The 12,604-nt window shown below is 51.0% G+C and overlaps 1 protein-coding gene across 1 annotated transcript; it reads right to left on the reverse strand.

The window, feature by feature from the left end:
- Positions 1-210: 210 nt before the first annotated feature.
- On the reverse strand, positions 211-7,629 carry Krt8 (keratin 8). Its single transcript, XM_035439221.1, has 9 exons — positions 7,258-7,629; positions 4,939-5,147; positions 4,058-4,118; positions 3,343-3,438; positions 2,685-2,849; positions 2,211-2,336; positions 1,292-1,512; positions 1,098-1,156; positions 211-600 (listed from the first exon to the last, which is right to left on the reverse strand). Exons 1-9 carry the CDS (start codon positions 7,594-7,596, stop codon positions 410-412), a joined length of 1,467 nt encoding a protein of 488 aa, XP_035295112.1. The 5' UTR covers positions 7,597-7,629; the 3' UTR covers positions 211-409.
- Positions 7,630-12,604: the final 4,975 nt, after the last annotated feature.

A 12,604-nucleotide genomic window follows, 5' to 3' on the forward strand; every position in this document is an offset into this window, starting at 1 on the left:
ACCAAAAAAAAAAAAAAACAAGTCTAAAAAGAAAAAGAAAAGAACCATGGTCTGTAGCCAGACCATCAACCAAGGGACATCCTTTTGCAACAGCCTGGAGACTTTCCTACCTTGTACACCCAGCTTCCATGCCCCAGGAAGGACCCTCCTGCCCATCCATCCCACCCACACGAACACACACACAGAGCAAAGCCAGTTGATGGAGGCTTTATTTTGGAAAATACAATTGAATTGGGTTTGGGAGGGAGGCAGGGGCCAGAGGGGTACTTCAAATGGAAGATTCCTCCCAAGGTTGCCAGAGGGCTAGGACTGATCCTCTGGTGGGTCTCTTATTCCCTGCACTCTGCCATACAGCTATCTCCCCTGGGCAGCTGCAGGAGCACAGGCTGGCAATGGCTCCGGTGGCCGTTCACTTGGGCAGGATATCAGAGGACTCCGACACCAGCTTCCCATCGCGGGTTTCAATCTTCTTCACAACCACAGCCTTGGTGCGACTATAAGTGCTGGAGCCCCCGACAGAGCTGAAGCTGGGCTGGAAGGAGCTCACGCCATAGCTGAAGCCGGGGCTGGTGAGTCCCCCATAGGCTGAGCTCAGCCCTCCTGGTCCAAGACAAAGGAGAGAGGAGGCCATGTGAGCACAGGCTTAGGGCCCCTTCTCCCTAGTCACTCTCTGGCAACCACAGATGGAGAGGCTGGCACAGGCCTGACTGATAACTATGTGAGTCACAACTTAGCTGTCTGGAGAAGCAGCTCCAACATGGAAAGATTTTCCTTCTAGCTGCATGTACCTGACAAGCACTGGACTGAGCCCTTCTCTCAGTTATTTGGAGGGAAATGTGAAGATGCATAAAAGCCCACAATAATACATGAAAGGAACTTCGCACAGGTCTGGCACACACCTAGCATTTATGTGGGACTTTCTATTAGCGAGCATATTACTTAGGTCCTTAGTCTGTCATCAATCCCTGGGATTCTTCGAAGAACAGGGATCCTACTCCTTCCCTTTGTCTTTGGCAACTGCTACTGAGCACAGCTTCTCCCAGAGCCCTGACCTCCTGGGTCCCCTGCCCTCCATCCCCAATGCCAAGGACACTCACCTGAGTAGCCACTGGTGGTCTTTGTATGGATACTCAAGTTCTGCATTCCAGACTCCAGCCTATAACCAGATGCATGGGTGTCAGGACCAACTCTTGGCCCTTTTCCTCCCACAACAGAATCCAAGTCCCAGGAGTGCTGCCAACAGCACCCACCTCTCCCCATTCCAGGCCCCAGGAGAGACCTCCAAACCCACCTGCTCTCCTCGCCCTCCAGCAGCTTGCGGTAGGTGGCGATCTCGATGTCAAGCGCCAGCTTGACGTTCATGAGCTCCTGGTACTCGCGCAGTTGCCGGGCCATGTCCTGCTTGGCCTGCTGCAGGGCGGTCTCCAGCTGAGCCAGTTTGGCATTGGCATCCTTAATGGCCATCTCCCCACGTTGCTCAGCATCAGCGATGGCAGCTTCCAGCGTTGCTTTCTGTGGGGAAGGAGACATATGAGCAGATGTTATCTGGTATATCTCCTCCCTAAAATCCATCCACATTGAGCTTCTTGTTGTTGTCATTTGTTTCAAAGGCCCAGGCTGGCCTAGAACTCACTATATAGTCCAGGCTGGCCTTGAACTTACAGCAATCCTCCTGTTCTAGCCTGCCAACTATCGTGATTACCAATGTGCACCACCATGCCTGGTTGTGTGAGGCACTGAACCCAGGTCTTTGGGCACACAAGGCAACCACTTGAGCAACTGAGCTACATGCCCAGTCCCACCATGAGCATCTTTGAAAGTCTCCCCTCCCTGACTTAGACCAACTCTATCCACCTAAGAGAAAATTCTACAGGTGACACTGAGCAAGCCTAAGAAGCATGGGAGCTGCTTCCTGGCATTTCCCCCTCACTCTTCCACCATAGCAATGTAAGAGCTTTGCTTCATCCAGATCTGATCTTCAGCTTCTCTAGGCTTTTCATAAAATAGCAAAACCCAACCTGGGCCTGCATATGGCAGACTAAGTAGAGAAAGCCTGGGAGAATGACCCCTGGATTCTAGCCAGTCACCCAGCGTTCTTTCTCCAGTTGACCACAGCAACTGATAGAGCTGACTAGTAGCTGCCCCCCCACTCTCAACCCGGCTTCCCTTCCTGACCTCCTCTCCCCAGTCGCACCCAAGTCCAGCAGTACCTGGCCTTTGAGGCCTTCAATCTCTGCCTGCAGGCGGCTGATGTTGCGGTTCATCTCAGAGATCTCAGTCTTTGAACGGCGCAAGTCATCCCCGTGCTTCCCAGCCAGGGTCTGCAATTCCTCATACTGCAGGGGCAAGAAGAGAAGTGAGGTTCTAGCTGGGAGAGCCCCCTCTTTGTCAAGTCACAAAAACCTGATCATTTTGCCCACCAACTCCCTACATACGTGAAGAAGCATGCATAAGTACATGCATACTTGCACGCACATGTGCACGTGTACACACACACACACACACACACACACACACACACACACACACAAAAATGAAGGTCCCTTTCCAGAATGCCAGGCTTCCATTCTGCAGAGCCAGCCCATAGCAGGCATAGTGGAATTTGGAACCCTGTTCCCTCCTCATGATCCAGGGCACAGAATTGGCCAGTAAGAGAGGCCCAGGCATGGTACCCTGTTCTTTACCTTAATCTGGTACATGCTTTCCGCCTCAGCCCGGCTGCGGTTGGCGATGTCCTCATACTGGGCACGGACTTCAGCGATGATGCTGTCCATGTCCAGGGAGCGGCTGTTGTCCATAGACAGCACCACAGACGTGTCTGAGATCTGAGACTGCAGCTCTCGGATCTCCTGTAGGGCAGAGGCGTGGTGGTAAGGCTATGTACACAGCATCCTTTGCAACATGACAAAGGGGCAAGCAAGAGCTAGGGCTTAGAAACATCAAAGTTAACAGTGGAAGGAAGACAGTCAACTCTGAGCCCTGAAAAGAGGCACCAAGGAAAACCTGAAGTTAGGTAAAGAGCCAAGAGAAAGACCCTGTCCCCACTCTCTAGAGGCCTTCAAAACAGGGCAAAGACCAGGAACAATGGCTTTGAGGACACCATGAGTCTAAGGTAGGCTGGTCTGCCACTCTATATAGGACCTGGGATGGATTATATCACTTCTCAGAGCCCATTTCCCCATTTCAAGTAGGGACTGGAGCCTCTGTAACAATGTTAACTGGCTGTTGTGGTTATCAGGCCCTTGTTGAGTGGTACTGGAGGAAAGGGATACACTGTCTGGGTACCAAAGTAGGATGCTGACAGGCTGGAAGACCTGCCCACTCCAGCTCCTGAGAACGTACCTCTTCATGAATCTGCCGAAGGAAGTTGATCTCATCAGTCAGCCCTTCCAGTCGGGACTCCAGTTCTACCTTGTTCATGTATGCTTCGTCCACATCCTGAGGGTGAGGTAAGGGGCCTGAGTTCAGTACCCAGGGGCTCCCCAACATTTGCCCATGGCTCAGACTTGAGGCTGGCCCTCCACTGTCTATTCCCCTGGATCCCAGCCATGAACTTTATCTCTACTTCTTGTAGGCCTCCACCCCACCCTTCCTCCTCCAGAAAGCTAAGGCTAGACCACTAACCTTGTCCAACTTGATACCTAAAATACTATCTAATTTCAGGAAACTAACTTTGTCTTGTCTGCCTTTCTACTGTGTTGTCTAGAAGGCGGAAGATGGCAAAAGAATTTGTCCTATTACTTAGAAAGCAATGAGGTCATCAGAACTCCTAGTCTAAGTACCAAAGCTCAGCCTCCTGTGTCTGCATACAAGTTAGAGGACCCTCGTCTTCTTCCTTCTTCTTTTTTAAATTATGTAGGTGTGTGTGCCTGCATGTGGTTATCTACACATGAGTTCAGGTGCCCTCAGAGGCCCGAGGCATCAGATACCCTGGAGCTTCGGTTATAGGCAGCTACGAGCCATTTTATGAAGGTATTAGGAACTGAACTCAGGTCCTCTGAAGAGAGGCAAGAGCTCTTAACCACTGTGACATCTCTGTGGCCCCCCAGACCCTCACCTTCTTGATGAGGACAAATTCGTTCTCCATCTCTGTACGCTTGTTGATCTCATCCTCATACCTAGTGAGAAAAGAGTTGGAGTCAGTGGGTGAAGGTGAAGCAAGGCTGTCCTGGGTCTGCTGCTGCCAGGGATGGAGGCCAATGCAGTACACGCTCGTGCACAGCTAAATGCAAGCATGTGGAGGGTTTCACCCTACCCACCTTGTTTTCTGATGGGGGAAATGAGTATCTACAAAGTTTTGTTCAGAGATGTAGGACATGAGAGGCTGGTCCTTCTGCCCTCACTACCATTGACCATTTTCCTCTCCCCACCTAATCTTATTTAACCAATGGAGAGGCCAAGAGCAGGAATATACACTAGACTTGGTATGTTGATAGAGTCAGCATGGGGCCTGACATGAGACCTCAGAGTCCTCTCTGGAGTTTGCCAGACATTGGATCATGCCTGTTAGTGTGAATGTGAGGACTGTTAGCTGCCTATCATCTGAGTGCGCACACACACACACACACAAAAAAAAAAAAAAAAAAAAAAAAAAAAATCCCTAGCTGGCCCAGAACTCACTATTATGACCAGACTATGTTTGCGTAATTCTCCAGCCTCTACTTCCTAGGGTGGAATATTACAGATCTGTGCCACCATATCCAGCTTAAGTACACTATTTAAACGGGAAATTTGCTACCCAAATCTAGACAGTCCTGAGACTGAAAGCGGCTGATGTTATTTGCATCTGGGATGATGAGCATAGAATTGAGTGTCATAAATAAAGCTGATCATATGGCCACAGGGCCAAACTGCCCAAAAGCAGAGGGCGGTGGGGACTTAGGCCTCTGTCCCAAAATGTGGGGCAAGGAAAGATGACTTCATTGGGTAGGGACTCACTTAGTCTTGAAGTCCTCCACCAGGCCCTGCATGTTGCCAAGCTCCGCCTCCAACTTCAGCTTCTCCTGGCCCAGGGCTTCCAGCTGCCGGCGAAGGTTGTTGATATAGCTCTCAAACATGTTGTCCATGTTGCTCCTCGATGTCTTCTGCTGCTGCAACAGGCTCCACTTGGTCTCCAGCATCTTGTTCTGCTGCTCCAGGAAGCGCACCTGCATGAGGAGGACACAGCCAAAAGGCCCACGTCAGACTAGGGTTGGGGTCTACAGGGAAACAATTGCTGTCTTTTCCCCTGAGCAAGGGGATCACCTATGACCTGGAGAATAGCACAGTCAGATGGTGGCATCAGGAGCCACATCTCTCCAGCACTTGAAATGGGAATGTTCCTGCAGCACAGATCTTATTTGCATAAATTATACATCACAGGTCAATAAAAAAGCCCCACTTTCTAAAGGTGTGTTGATTACTTTTTATATAAGATTGAGAAGGGTGTAAATTATTCACATTAAATACTATCAATCTTCATTTGGAGGAACCTTGAAGAAAAGCCCTGGAAATTTTAGGGCCCAGAGTGTTTGCTAAGGCTTCTTTTTTTTTTTTTCTTGAAGTTTTATTTTTTTATATGCATTGGTGTTTTACCTGCATTTATGTCTGTATGAGGGTATCAAATCACTTTGAGCTGGATTACACACAGTTGTGAGCTGAGTCCCTTCTCCACATAGAGCCCACTTTTAGCTTAGGAAGAGGCAAGAGAAGGCAGGTTTTTCTCCTTCCCACCCTGCTGCAGCAACCTACAGACTCTAGAGTCTCACCACCCTCTTGCCCAGAGTCCACAACCCTACCCTCCTACCACAAACACGGAATTCACATCTTAGAGCATGCAATAGGAGACATGGTACAGGAGAAACATTTTCATACTGGTAATAGAGTGCTCCAAAGGACAGAAATGCATTTTGTGCACTCAGCCTGAAGCTGTAACTTTTTTTAAACTGGGGGAACTAGAAAGAGAAAGACATACTGAGGGTGCAATCGGATTGCTTTCCCACAATCCATGCTGTCGATCCTTTCTTCCCGTAATTACTAAAAATTAAACAAATAGCCCTAGTGGTTCTAACATTGCGAATGGAATGCTGAAGTTGGGCCAGGCGCTGCTAACCTTCCCCCACCGTGAGCTAAGCGGGCAGAAAGTGATTTAGGGTCTGTCCATTTGACAGATAAGGAAGTCAAATTTGACAACATGGCCCATTGGAGGAAACTGTGGGTCCCTGTAACCAGAAGTTACACTGCCGCTTACACCAACTGCTCTGCATCAGGACGCAGTGAGAAGCTAGGGGCCCTTGAACAGCAACTAGCAAGCCCTGGTGAAAAAGAGGCAGGCGCTCCTGGGGCCTCCGACTCCACCCGCTCATCTGCCCCGTGTTTTCCCTCCTCCCGTTCCCACCCGGCCTCTTAGGAGCCAGTCAGCATAAAGAGCCAATCGTTCCCGGGCCACGAAGGCCACCTAGCCACAGGACTGCAAAATCTGGCCTGGCTCTGAGCTTGCGAAGGAACCAGGCGGTTGGGGCGGAGCCAGGGTAGGAAAAGTAAAAGGGGTACAAGGGCCAAGCAGGCAGATGGGCGTTGGCAGGCCGACGATATCTGGGGCCATAAACTCCGGTTTTAACAGGTCGTGAAACCGGGGCGGAGTGTCCAACGCCCGTAGACTTTGAATCCTGCATGGGCTTTCCCGAGGCGGAACCCCGCGACTCCCGAGCTCCTCCTGGTGGAAGGGCAGACTCAAGACGCCGCCGACCTCCGCCCCGGCTCCCCAGCGGCCCCGCCCACTCTGGGCGAGCAGGGCAGGGGCCAAGCAGTGACTCAGCCTGAGCCCCACACTCTGGTCCTGGGCACCAAAGACCTCCATCTGCGTTTGCCGGGTTCCATCAAGACACCTACGACCTTCTAGAATCCTACCCAACCCTTCATTATTTAACAGGAAGAAAGAAAAGTGCACCAGGACACCAATAGGAAATGTTGGGGCAGTGCGAGGGGGGAGGCTTCCCTGCCAGAGAGTTGAGAGACGGTGAAGGTGCCAGGCCCGCCAGTGGATAGGCAGCTTAGAGCGCAAAAGTAGGAGAGGGAGTGCAAGAGGAAAACTCAGGATTTAGTCACAAGCACTTCAGACCCTCTCGGGCCCAAACCAAAGTATATGGGAGAAGCTGGAAGGGAGTGTGGCCAGGACGGGTGGGGCACAACAGGAGCTCAAGGGGGGGTAGAGATGTACCCATCTTCTGTGACAGCAGAGGAAAGGGCGCAGGACAGTCGGGCAGAGAGTGATCTCACCTTGTCAATGAAGGAGGCGAACTTGTTGTTAAGGGATTTAATCTGCTCCTTCTCCTGGGTGCGCACAGCCTGGATGTTAGGGTCCACCTCCAGCTTCAGGGGGCTCAGCAGGCTCTGGTTCACCGTGACTGCTGTGATGCCCCCTACACCAGCCCCGCCGAAGCCGCCCAGACCCATGCTGGTACCCAGGCTTCCCCGGAAGCTGCTGCCGCTGCCCACCCGGGAAAAGCTGGAAGAGCTGATGCGCGCACCGGGTGCACTGGTGTATGAGCGGCTGCTGAAGGCCCGGGGGCCGGAGGTGGACACCTTGTAGGACTTCTGGGTCACCCTGATGGACATGGTGAAGTCTGGAGGGAAGGCAGTGAGCTGAAGACGGAGGTTCGAGAGCGAGCGGAACAGCTGCTTCTAGGCCGTGGGACAGCGCCCAGCAAAGGCCCTTTATAAAAGAGAGCCCAGCCCCGGGGGAGGGAAAAAGACCTCTCACCTGAGTGGCTAGACACAGAGAGGGCAGGGCCTAACCCAACGTCTGCTACCTCCAGGCAGAACTCAGGTGAGGGCAGTAGAGAGCTGCTCCCACCCATGATCCCTCTCCAACCCCACCCTAAAAATCCAGGAGCCAGCAGCTGAGCTCCTGCAAGGCCAGGAAGAAAGCCTGGGGTCTCCCAGCCCTGGAATCTAGGCATCTTGTCTCCAGGACTACTCTGGGAAGTCTGGGTGGAAAGGGTTTCCTGGCATTTGGGGGTCTTTAAAAAAAAAAAAAAACACCGGGTCTCGTGCCAACCAGACTGCTTGAACTCACTGTGTCACCAAAGCTGGCACCTGCCTTTACCACCCCAGCACTGATGTTCTGGGTTCGTGGGTGTACCCCACCCTTCTGGTTGGTCTCTTCTAAAACCTCAAAGAAACTCTCCTTTAGGTGTGGTTGGCCAGCAGGACCCTTCCGTTCCCAGGCTCCTATTTGCTTTGTCTGTCCAGGTTACAGCCACCACCACCCTGCACCACATCCTGCAAACCATAGGCTGCCAAAGGAGCTAAGTAGATATTGTCTGAATGAATGAATGAATGAATGAATGAATGAATGAATGAACACATGCTTCCAGCTGTCTTCTCTCTGGGTGCAAGGTAAAGAGAAATCAAACACAGTGCTTTTTCTGGACACAGCCCAATATTCCCCCTTCCTACCAAGACCCCAGAATCCCCCGGGGCCAGGCAGAGCATTGTAGGCCTCAAACAATGAAGAATAGAGGCCAAGGCAGAAAAGGGAACCCCAAAGAAGAGGAGAGGCATAGGGGTCTTCATTGTTGCTGCTCCTTTGGGGACACCTTCCCAAGGCTCCCAGCCCAGTGAGTCACGGGAAGTGAGACAAAGTGGAATGGGATGGCACTGCTGGTGACTCATTTTCCAGCCACCTGGACCCTGGTCCTCTTCCCCAGCCCCCAATTGGCCAGACATGATGAAGAAAGCATCCTTTCCCTGCACCTGTCTCTCTGAACTCATTATCCCAGAGTGAGTCAGGAGAGCAAGTTGGGGCACAGAATGCACCTGCAGAAGGTTGGAGAAAGGGGAGCTGAGCAAGGCCCTCCAGGCCTGGGTGGAGCGGGCTATGGCAGGCTGTGGGTGGAAGGCAAGAGGTTTGGGTCCCCAAGGCAAAGATTCCACCTGCAATTAAATTACCTGATGGGCTGGGCTCTCTGGAAGGTGCTGCAGGGTGTGTATGGGGACTGGGTGGGTCTCAACTAGGGAAACCAAAAGATGACAGATGTCCAAACCCCCTGGGGCACAAGGCAGATGGCAGACCCCACCCACCCAACCCCCCCCAAAAAAAGGGAAAGGGGAAAACACCCTCTCTAGGAGAACAGTCTATGGATTGCTACCCTTCTTCAGGAGAAAAACCTAAGACCCCAGGAGAATAGACACATATAGGTGCCTACCAAAAGGGTCAGAGATCCAGAAGTCCACTCCTAGACTCACACAGACAAGTTCCTTTCATTCACAGCACGCACACACATACACACAATCTGAAGTCACTTCCAGAAAGGCCGATCTAGAAATCCCAAAGGGCACACAATGACCATGTCCCTTCCTTGCATGCCTTTGGCCTCTAGCCCAGCCCTCAGTTCCCCAGTCTTGAGTTTCCAGCCTGCTAGGAAGAGGAAAATCCAGTTAGAACCTATTTACACCTCTCACGGCCCCTGAAACAACACCCTCCATTTTAAGGTGGAAACTGATTTGAGTGTCTGTTCACCACCCCCCTCTCCAACACAGGCCCACACCCAGCAAGACTCGAGATTTTCTTTCAGCAAACCAAAGGGAGGGAACCTGGGCTGGTGCCAAGCCAGTGAGTGAAAACGGAAGGAGAAAGGGAGGGGCTGGTCAGACAGGTATGGCAGCCCTGGGGAGGGACAGCCAGCTCTCCCTTTCTTCCCTTCCCCCACACCGTTTTTGGAGGACCAGAAGGAAGAATGCTCCAAAGGAACTGATTTAGACAACTCGCAACATAAAAGCTAGCCTCCCAGTACCAGTCCTGAAATCTCAGCTTCCTCCACCCTAGTCATCTGATTGCTTGGTCCTAGGAGTGTCTCTTAAGGTGAGGACAAAGGTGCACTAGAGACACGGTCCCTGAGCTGTGCCCCTCACTCATGGGCCAGTGCATTTGCATATCACTTGTCAACTCCCTGTTATCTTGAGACCCCAACCAACCCCTCCCAACATGGCCCCTGCTCATCCAGAGAGGCCTGCTGTCTCCAATGGCTTCTGCCTACAACTTCCCCAGGATAGAGGCAGAAGGGAAAGCCCCCAGGGACTAGGACCAAGTGGTCAGGGGAGAAAGATCCAGCCTGGAGTAGCCACAGGTACAACTCCTTATAAGGCAGTCTCTGGCCACTGTTGTCACAGCAGCCTATTCAACAAAAGGTAACTAAGGGGGAAAAGAGGAAGCATTCTCCCTGGTAAGACCCAGCTCTCTCCTTCCTCTGCACACATACACACAAATAAATTAATGTAGTTTTTAAAAATACAATTTTCGAAAAAAAGAGAAAAGGTTTAGTGGCTAAGAATGTAGCTCAATTGCTTTCCGAGCATGCCATGAAACCCTGGGTTTGGTGCCAGCACCACATAAATGGGGTGTGGTGGCCCACGCCTATAATTCCAGCACTTTGGAGGTGAAGGCAGGAAGAGCAGAAGTCCAGGGTCATCCTCAGCTATGTTTTGAGTTTAAGACAAACCTGAGATACAAGAGACCCTATCTCAGAGGGGGAAGAGAAGGGGGACACAGAAGCACAAATGAACTCCATATAAGGAGCTGTTAAGTTCATAGACCTGACCTGGGGCTAGAAACAGGAGGAAAAGTAAAAGCTGTCCCTGCATGAGGGTGATGTCCTAAAGGCACTCAAATCAATTTGGAGCAATTTTAAATATTGATAGGCAGCAAACAGCCGAGGGGGCGGGGAAAGACCAGGACTGAGGCAGCTGAAGCTACAGATGGTGTGGACAGCCATCTGCAAGCCACAGAATGAGTAATAAAGTTGATTGCTGGCTCCATGCTGGGTGCCTCAAGGTGAAATTGTTCATTGCCTATGCCTAACAAATAGAGATGTATACATGTTCCCTCACAGAGCTACAGCCCTAATGTCTCTTCAGTCTTTTGTATTTTGAGGCAGTCTCACCAACTTGCCAGCACTGGCCTGAGCTCACTCTGATATACAGGTTACTCTTATCCCCTTCCTGCCTCAGCCTTCCAGATAGATGGGAAGGACTACAGTCTTGGACCACCAGGCTTGGCTGATGGATTTTTTTTCCTTCATGGTAAATCATGGCTCTGATGATAAAACCTCAGGGTGGGAATGGGCTGACTACCCAAAACAGAAGCAAGCAAGCTCAGGAAGTGTTCATTCTAGTCACAATGACACTTCCATGGCACCAGAAGATGCCTTATAAGTATTATAAATGCCTTATAATAGCCAGGCAGTAGCCTTTAATCCCAGTACTCTGGAGGCAGAGGCAGGCAGATCTCTGAGTTCCAGGACAGCCAGGGCTACACAGAGAAAAAAAAGCCCTTATAATATTATAAATATTATAAATATCCACACAGGCATGAGAGACAGAGAGAGAGAGAGAAAGCAAGTGTGTGTGCATGCACAGACACATACACACACAAACACACACACACACACACACACACACACACACACACACACACACAAATAAATTTAAAGAAACATACCCCAAAACATACAGCTGCATGGCTCGGTCTTCCTGCTCAGAGCTATGACATGCTCACCATAGAGTGGTGAAGAACAAGGTAAGTTGTACAAGAATTTAACAGCATGAGATGGGCACCCAGGTGGTCAGGGTCTCAGAATAGACTGAATAGCCGTTGTTGATGGAAAGAACAGTGGCAATGGGCCCAATAAACCTGGAGGACCCTGAGTTGGGTGAGGTGGCCAAGCATCTTTCTTCACCACTGCTGCTTGAAGCCCACCGGTTCTATAATGAAAACTCCCAAGTTTCCATTTGGCCCTCTCCTCCTTTCCCTAGGCCCTCTGAACATCCTAGGGCCCTCCTATAGAGGGAGTCTTTTGTAGCTGGAAAAACGTCTTCCAATCATCCCCTTAAATGCCTGTGATTCAGGGGGCTGGCTAAGAATCTCTGACTGCCCATAACTTGCCGGGGCACCCCAGGCAGGACAAAGGAAGCTAACAAATCAGATGCAAATGCTTCTGACCCTAGATGTTCTGGGCTACTCAAGAAAGACACTCTTGGGGCCAGGGTTGTTCAGTTGGAAGAGTGCCTGCTGCCCAGCACACAAGGAAGTCCCACTCAAGGTACCACATAAACTAAGCATGGTGGTGCACACCTGTATTCTTATCTCTAGGAGGGAGAGACAGAAGGATCAGAAGTTCACGGTCATCTTCAGCAGCAACATAGCAAGTTCAGGATCAGCCTGGACTATGTTAAGGTCTGAACAATGGCCTGTCCCCAGGTAAAGAGACTCCTGCTTTCCAGGAGTCTAGGATCAGTGACACTCCCATATGTGACATAAAGAAGACAACCTTGGAGCCTGGAGCCCTGAAAAGACAATGACAGGGTGGCCTTTGGGAGGTATCCTAGCCTTGGTGTCTCAACCCACTGTGACTGAGGCCATCGCCAACCTTCCCCACAGTGGTGCTATATGTGAAATGGCCATTTGTGAATGCCAGGATGGAGAACAGAAGGGTTTTTGATACCAAGGAGTGGGAAGAACAGAGCCAAGACCAGAGGTAAGAAGACAGGGGGCTTTGAGATACACACTGAGTGGCCAATGTGTGCGTGGTCAGAGCACACTCTGCACAGCCATGCCATCAGACAC

The sequence above is a fragment of the Cricetulus griseus genome, chromosome 2 (genome assembly GCF_003668045.3).
Source record: "Cricetulus griseus strain 17A/GY chromosome 2, alternate assembly CriGri-PICRH-1.0, whole genome shotgun sequence".
NCBI lineage: Eukaryota > Metazoa > Chordata > Mammalia > Rodentia > Cricetidae > Cricetulus > Cricetulus griseus.